We start from the raw sequence: 8,163 nt of genomic DNA, 5'->3' as shown, positions 1-8,163 counted from the left end.
GCACCAGCTCATTGCTTGGTCAAGAGACATGACTAAGCCTTTATGACATGGAAGTAGCTGGTATACCTTGGCATGTGCTGGAACCTGCTGGAAGGATTGGATGGTCAGGTGACCTGCTGTGCATGGCTGTGCATGACCTCATATGACCTCATCCTTGGTCATATGACCTGATCACCTGACTAGGCTGAGTAAGCAAGATGTTCTAGCAGGTTCCACCACAGAGGTATAAATATAAGGCCTACTCTGCCTGGGACTGTCTCTTCAGACTTGGTCTCTTAGGATCATCCACAGATACCTATACTGTAGATAGGTCTTAGTCATCAGGTCTACTCCACTTCCTTGTTGCCTGCTTAGACTCTTGGCACTCTTAGGTGAGCAGACTTAGTCAGCCTGTGTTGCCCTAACAATGTCCCCCAGAGCCCCAATGGCATCATCAGGTGGTGCTGGCTGCCACCCCTTGTTGCAGCAAAAGATGTGGTATGACTCGTGAGTTCAAGCCATTCCATACTGCAAGGTCGCCTCTGTGACCTCATCTGTATGCATGTGTCAGGTAGGTTCCACTTGACACAAGAGAAAGTACTTACATTTTTGCAGATGCTGATATGGGGCTGGGTTGTGCATTGTTGCTTGCTTTGAACAGGATAGGTTTGAAGTTGAGCAAAGTGCAAGCAGAGTAGAGGGGGTGGTGGCAGCAGGTGGCATCAGGTGGCCTAAGCTGGCCTCAGGCATGGTTAGAGTTGATCAGACCACATAAAAAGAGGGTGCAAATGCTTCCATCAGGGTCCAGTTGGCTTCCGAATGCATCTGGCCTTCTCATTATTGGGAGAACCATGATTCAGGGTCCCAAGAGGCCTACTGGTGCTTCTTAGGACCCTTACCTCACACACAGCCCCAGTTGTGCTTCTTGGGACCCTTACCTGACACACTGCTGGTTGTCAGACTAGCTCATTGTCAGGTTATCACATTCAGGCATTAATCAAATGAGCAACTCACCATGAATCCACTATGTTACATTAATTCACCTGACACCCTTAGTTGGTTCATACAATGTTTAGTGCACCTGACACAGCACCTGACACAGCACATGCAGCCCATCTTTGCATTCCTAGCACTGGTCCAGGTGACACTCCCTGGCTTCTCTAATTATTGTGCTGAACAACCCCACCTCCAGTGGGGTGTGTCAGGCTAATATTCCCATGGCTATTTTCAGGCCTTAGAGACCATTGTGCAGCACTACACACCCTCACTACACAGACAATGTGCCCCAGCAACAAGTCTTGATGGCCCCATGGATATTTGGGATGGTGACTACTGCAATTCCCCAGGCAACAAGACCACTCAAATATTCAGCATGACAACAGCAGGTTTCCTCTGCAATGGGATCAACCCACCTGGATATTCAGCATGCCACCATCTGCCTTGGAGAGGTATCAGGAGACCAGATTAGTATAGAGTATAGTTTAGAGTAGCTGGTATAAGCAGTTTCCAGAAACTCCTGTATCTAGCTTATTCTTCCCCTTTTCCATTAGCAATTATACAGATCCAATTATCCCCTTACTGGATAGGCAGATTTGACTTGACTCAGTGTACTCGACTCTACTCATTGTGACACTTGACTAGATGGATGCCAAGCTCTGATTTACTGACCAATTTCTGACAGCTCAGCTTCAGGCTGACTCCAGCATTTCTACTGATTTCCCCCATCTCTCCCCTCTTTCCCCAGCAAGTTCTTGCACACCACCCATCAGACCAATATTTTGGACACCTCTTGGGTTGGATCAGTGCTATGAGTGACATGGAAACTGAAGGGGTGGCTCTAAGTTACACACCTGAACACTGATATTGGGGTGGATTGGGCGGGCCTGGGTCTCTTCCAATTTATGCATGATGACAACATCTCCAGGTATCATCTCTGGTGCCTGATCACTTTCACCAGCAAAATTCATTGTTTCACCACCCTTCATGTCCTTATCAATGTGCACCTTGAGCACCTTCTTCTTGTCAGGTGCCCTACCTTGGTCCACAAGACAAGACTAGGATCACTCAGCAAACCCACAAATGCCTGATGTTGCTTCATGGACCTTCAGTAATTGTACCCACCAGGGCCATAGTCTGCCAGGGGGGAATCATCTTCTGATTCAAACTCATTGTCCTGCAGCATCAGGTCACCTGATGCTTTGCCATTCACTGTGTCAGGTGAAACGTCCTGAGGAAACATGGAGTGCTTCCTCCAATTCTGCATGTTCTTCAAGGTTAGAGAAGACAGATCAGGGTACAGATGTCCCAGCCCCCCCCCCCCAGATAACACATGGCCATATCATGGTCAACAAACCTGCTTCTGGTTCTCAGCCCAGTGTCAGGTGGAAGTGATGCATGCTCACCTCATCACATAATAGGCCTTCCAGTCCATATGCACATCAGCTGGTTTCCTCTTCAGAAGAGTCACCTCCAATGCAGAAACATCATCAGGGCCACTGTTGAAACATGGTACCAAGTGGCATGAGCAGATGACTGAGGATGGGTCCACAAAGCCATTTCCATCCTCATTGTCTCCAGACACCCAGCTCACTCGATCCAGTGGCTGGAAAAGCTGAGAGCCAGTTGAGTTGGTGTCCTCTTGTGCTAGCCACCTGACCAAGAGAACATCATGCTGTTGAGGTGTACAAATGTTGGTGGGTTGGTGTGTCAAGTTGACATGAAAGATGCATATCACTTGGGCATACCAGTAAGGATGGGAGTCCATGGAATCATCCCCAGAGGGAAGCATGATATCACACTGCCCCTTGCCAACATGGATGGTATCTTGAGCACACTGCACATTGTATGTGGTGTAGTTGATGTGGCACACCATATGCCAGTGTTTCAGTTTTGCAAGATCAACAATTCTGCCCTTTCCTCTGTCAAAAAGTCTTCTATGGGACTGTCATGAGCCTTCCCAGAGATTTGCAACAGAAGATAGTTCTTGAGATGCTGGGAGAACTGCTGTGTAAAGATGAGCAATGGCAATGTCATGCAAAGTGTCAGGTGCACCTCACCTGACACAACTGATCATTGGGATCTTCCAGCTCCCATGCACTGATAAGAGACCAGGCACAGCTTGTAGATCCCATATGATAGCTTGTTGCAGGGTCTCCCATCCCAACTAGATTCTTGTTGGAAGGAGCCTCCATTGGCAGCTGTTCTGCACTCATGTACTGGGCCGTGTGCTCCATCTTCCCAATGTGGCGTTTCATTTTGGAGACCTTCTCCACATAGTCAATCTTGCTGGCCCTTCTGTAGTACTATTTGACCTGCCAATGAGATAGTTTGCCCTGATACAATTTAGCATCACAGGTCACTTGACACAAGGAAAGGGCCTTACTGGTTCTGTGGAGAAATTGTCTGTTGTACCCAGCCTTCTGATACAGGCAGTATAATCACCCATAAAGTGCCATTTTGGAGTCCGCAGACTGAAAGTGGTGGGGACACTGGCTGCTTGACCAAGAGCCCTCAGGGCACCTGACACACCAGCCTGAAGGGACTCTTTGTTGCAAGATTGTTGAAACTTGTGTTTCCGCATGCTCTTCAAAGTGGTTTCCTGAATGGTGACATTGGTGTCACAACTTGTGTCATTGGGAGTGGGCATGCTATACTTGACACAAGTTTCCCCTTGAAATCTCTGCATTACATCACCCAACCAGGTGGTCACCTCATCTAGTAACTCCAGAGTATCTGTACCATGGACCTGCATCTTTCCAAGGCAGTGAAAGAGGGCCAGAGTGTACAGGACAGAAATAATTAGTGGATTGTCCAGTTCAGGAAAGAGCCCCTCAAAGGCTGGAATGGCACACTATAGAGGAGTGTCAGGTGCAATCTTGTGTCAGGTGAGATCTGGCATACCTGCAAGAGGTCCTCATAATCTTTGGCAGCTAGCTGGGATAACTTGGAAACCCTGTGAGAGTCAAATGGACAGATCATGCCCCTTCCAAAGCTCAGCATGTGGTGGAAGCAGTAGTCAAGTAAGAGAATGGGGCCCAACCCAAGGGTGTGCAGGAGCCAAATGAGGTGCTCCAACAATGATTTCCAGACACCAAGCTCAATCTCATGCATAAGATCAATGGGAAGCATATCGTACACATTGAATCCATGTGGTTGGAGGATGCTGAAGGCATTCTGTGATTATACATGATGAGAGGGTGGCATGTGTCAGGTGGCATCACATGTACTGGAACTGGGATATAGGACTGAGATTTGAGGATGTTCTCAACCCTGGTGGAAGCAACACCATGTCCATCCTTGTATATAGCATTGTATGCCAACAGTACATCAAATTGGTGAGCTGTAGTGTCCACTCACTGATTGGTAGTCTGGAAAAGGTGGTCCGACTCTGAGCCCATTTTGTACACTTCATTTTTTTCCCATTGTACATCACATACAAGGCATCTCTCCCAGAGTATGGATGGTGGCTATTAGCATCCTGTGGATTTTGAGTGAGGCTGAGCATGGTCTGTGGCACCTGACACACACTTTTCTGGGTAGTCAGCACAGTACACAAATATCTGAAAGTATACATGGCACCAATGCCCATCAGCACACAGCATGGGTATTCCATGCTGGTATGCTTTGACAAATTCATGATTCAGAAGGGTTCTCCAAGCTGCATGCATGATCATGCTCTTCATGTGGGAAAGCAAACAAGCATTGGGGGCATGGCCACTTCTTGCATAGAATTCTTCACTGAACTGATGAGGAAGCTGAGCATGTATGTCAGCTGTAGGTACCAGCACCCAGACACAGAGAGCTCATGGTGGGAAAATGGGCAAAGTGATGGCAGGCACCTGACATAGGACTACAACATTCATGCACTGACTGATTGACAAACATGGCATAGCCAGGCCACAAGTAAGAATGGCCAAACTGAGTAGCTTGAGTTGCATCTGACCAGAAGCAAAACCCCAGTATGGCCTGAGGTAAAGCACAATTGGGCTTGACAGGGCTGCAAAGGAGCTGCTGATATTCATTCAACATGTAGTCTCTGGTAAACCCCTCACCAAACATGTGCCAGGGTTTGGAAGGAGAGGCCTTTGATTGTTGCCACAGCTCAAAAGGCTCCCAATGAAAGCCACCAGATTGACAGTCATTCATAATCACATCTTTGGTGAGTTGTGTCAGGTCATGATATTGGAACCCACTTAGGACATAATCCCAATTCCCCAACGCCCCTCCCAGGGGCACCAAAAGGCGGAGTGGCTTGCTTTTCCAATCCAGGCCATAATGGAAAGGACCATAGGAGGTGGGCAGTGCATCAAGTTTGTTGAAGCAGGCATGCCATCTGACATGTGCAAGCTTGGTGCCATTGAAACCAGGCACTTGGAACAGTGAAGATAATTGCTCAAGGTCAGCCAATGACTTCAATTGACCATTGAACCAGTGATGAGTGACCAAAAAGGCCTCACAGTTGGGCCAAGGGTGCCATGTGTCAGGTGGGCCATCAGCTTCATGCAGGAGCTGGTGAAGAAGTGTGTTGGAAGATGATGGCACAGATCAACTGTTGGAGGGTCTTGGAGATGTAGATTCAGGCAGGGAAGTTGCCTGCTCAGCCAGCGATACAGTACAATCCTTGTCCAATGTGGTCCCCTCTGATAATGCGGATTCAATGTCCCCAGCAAGTAAGCCTTCAAGATCCTGTTGCAGATCAGGGATTGAAAGTGGTTTTACAACATACTGTCAATAAATACTGAAGCTGTTGGGCTGTGTACACCATGGCTGTAATGAAAGCATGGAGTTGGTTGACTTGTCCACCTGACACAGGGATGTGTCAGGTGGTTGTGCCAAGCTGAGATTGACCTGAGAAGGTGGGGGAGGGGGGGGGAAGGGGGCATGGCCAGAGACAATCCAGGGAGTCTTGCTGAGCTCTCTGGGAGCTCATCCCAAAATTGTGCAGGTAGTCAGCTACAATTGATCTGCCTGGACTGTGTCAGGTCCATGGCCACGGGCTGGTTGAGCAGCAGAACAGGAAGGCCGGCAATTGGGACATAGTGCCAATGGGTGGCTTCGGGAAGAGGAGTTGTAGCCAATTTGTCATCCAAAGGAAGCCAAGGGGTAGGTGGACTGCTTATTCCTTCAATAACCTATCCATATGGTGTTGTGTCAGGTGGCAGCACCTGACACAAGTTGTCCAACATACAACATACCATGTTTGGATGGGAGGGACCATCCTGCAGAGAAGAGGACTCTGGCATCATGCTGCAATGGAGTCTGGCTGTTTTTCTAGCCTGGTGGGCAGCCAATTTGAGAGCATATCCATTGGCCTCCTCCTGATCTTCAGCAACCTGAAGATCATAGGCAGAACACTTGCATTGATGGACCAAAAGCTTTCCTCTCTCAGAAAATGACAATCCACAGGTACAATGATATCCAAACATGATGGGTAGGGCCAGTAGATAAGACAACATGGGGGCCCCAACACATTGACTGATTGGTCTGGCAGTGGAGCATCAGGGGAAGGTCAGCTGGATTAGTCATATCAGTGGCACACATGTGGAGGGTGTGGAGGCAAAAGCAGGTGGCATGGCACCTGCAATTAAATGAGCACCCTGGCCAGACAAGTGTGTGTCAGGTTATGATATGACCTGACACACATGATGGAGACGCGTGCTATGGGTGATAAGGAAAAAGTTTGTTTATGGGAGGTGCCGTGGCACCCTACAAATGATGAGCAGGCCTGGTCATCTGTGTCCATTTCTTCTACCCACATTCCTCCATCAGGATGAGCTCCACCCTTAGAAGCCCAGTGGACTTCACAATGCCACCTTCTTTATCCGGTGTGCAGACCTTGTCATCTGCTGACAGCCTCCCTCCTCTGGGCTCCCCCCTGCTGTCCTCACACTCTTCTCCCAACTGTCCTTCCCTGTCAGCATCTCCATCCAGGATCTTACAACAGCGTGTCACCAAGTGGAAGAGGCACAGGGAGGAGTTGGATGTGGCTGCCAAGCATGCCAAGTAACCCCCCTTTTGTTCCCAAGCACCTGACACAGCTGACCTAACACTCATAGAATCAAAGGCTGCACCTTTTGCAGCAGTGGGAAACATGTTGGCAGAGCACTCACACTGTTTGGTAATGTGGAGGAAATCCTAAGAGATGAGAGGGAATGGTTTGAAGTGGAAGATGTTGAAGAAATCGATGAAGTGGCATGCCTCTGTCATGATGCCATGAGCTGAATGACTGTTTGCCCAGTGGGCATAGAGTACAAGAAAATGTCAGGATATATTGTGATATGGTCCTGGTAATGCCTGAGATCGAGGATGAGCTAGCATCACACATGCATGGGATGTTGACTGAGCTTGCAAGTCGGGTAGGTCTGGTGAGAGTTCACTTGACACATCACTGACTCCATGGGCAGATCAAAAGCAGCCAGGCCATTGGCCACACTGACAACATCTTGACCTGCAAGGATATAGCTATTGATATCCTGGGAGTTGTAGAAGGCTCTGCTGTGGCTACAAAGGGACTAGATCATTGGCAGAAACTTGAGCGAGGGTACAATCATCCACTGACTGGCCAGTACTTAGGGTGTGGACTTGCCTGCAAGGAGGCAAGCCTATTATTTGGAAGAACAAACCTGGCGAAGAAGAGCAAGTCAATACCAGTGAGGAGTCATTCCCGCTATTCTTGTATAAAGACTGCAAGGGTGTCAGGGCACTGCCTGTTACCACCCCTGGCCACCCATTTCACCCTAGGAGCAATGAAACAACAACCCCTGGAACTTCCTGTGCTGGTAACTGCCTTAGGACAATGGCAGTGGCCATACAAGACATTGTGCAGAGGACACCACAAGACTGCTGTGTCCAGACACTTGGGGTGAGACATAGCAGTGCTAAAGGCCCCTACTGGGAGTAGTGGGATGCAAGATGACACTTGTAGGAGTCTCCACAATTTATTGGAAAGGTTTGGGAGGCCTAGGGGTGTTGCTGGGACATCTATCTGTGTCAGGGCACCAGCTCATTGCTTGGTCAAGAGACATGACTAAGCCTTTATGACATGGAAGTAGCTGGTATACCTTGGCATGTGCTGGAAAGGATTGGATGGTCAGGTGACCTGCTGTGCATGGCTGTGCATGACCTCATATGACCTCATCCTTGGTCATATGACCTGATCACCTGACTAGGCTGAGTAAGCAAGAT

General features: G+C 48.7%; 4 protein-coding genes across 4 annotated transcripts; all 4 read right to left on the bottom strand.

Annotated features, from left to right (window-relative positions):
• Positions 1 to 2,470: 2,470 nt before the first annotated feature.
• DACRYDRAFT_42973 (uncharacterized protein) lies at positions 2,471 to 2,854 on the bottom strand (the record flags this gene model as incomplete). Its single annotated transcript, XM_040774527.1, has 1 exon — positions 2,471 to 2,854. A coding segment is annotated over one exon (384 nt), but the record flags the coding sequence as incomplete, so codon positions are not given.
• An 8-nt stretch (positions 2,855 to 2,862) lies between these two features.
• Positions 2,863 to 3,233, bottom strand: DACRYDRAFT_103111 (uncharacterized protein; the record flags this gene model as incomplete). The annotated part of the gene is made up of 2 exons (XM_040767716.1): positions 2,863 to 2,982; positions 3,036 to 3,233. 2 exons carry the CDS (start codon positions 3,231 to 3,233, stop codon positions 2,863 to 2,865), a joined length of 318 nt encoding a protein of 105 aa, XP_040633060.1.
• A 101-nt stretch (positions 3,234 to 3,334) lies between these two features.
• DACRYDRAFT_44232 (uncharacterized protein) lies at positions 3,335 to 3,957 on the bottom strand (the record flags this gene model as incomplete). Its single annotated transcript, XM_040774557.1, has 3 exons — positions 3,335 to 3,544; positions 3,590 to 3,829; positions 3,880 to 3,957. 3 exons carry the CDS (start codon positions 3,955 to 3,957, stop codon positions 3,335 to 3,337), a joined length of 528 nt encoding a protein of 175 aa, XP_040633059.1.
• A 450-nt stretch (positions 3,958 to 4,407) lies between these two features.
• Positions 4,408 to 4,670, bottom strand: DACRYDRAFT_44756 (uncharacterized protein; the record flags this gene model as incomplete). The annotated part of the gene is made up of 2 exons (XM_040774605.1): positions 4,408 to 4,456; positions 4,507 to 4,670. Coding segments are annotated over 2 exons (213 nt in total), but the record flags the coding sequence as incomplete, so codon positions are not given.
• Positions 4,671 to 8,163: the final 3,493 nt, after the last annotated feature.

This window comes from Dacryopinax primogenitus (genome assembly GCF_000292625.1).
Source record: "Dacryopinax primogenitus strain DJM-731 SS1 chromosome Unknown DACRYscaffold_1, whole genome shotgun sequence".
NCBI lineage: Eukaryota > Fungi > Basidiomycota > Dacrymycetes > Dacrymycetales > Dacrymycetaceae > Dacryopinax > Dacryopinax primogenitus.
This window is presented reverse-complemented; position numbering and strand designations above follow the sequence as displayed.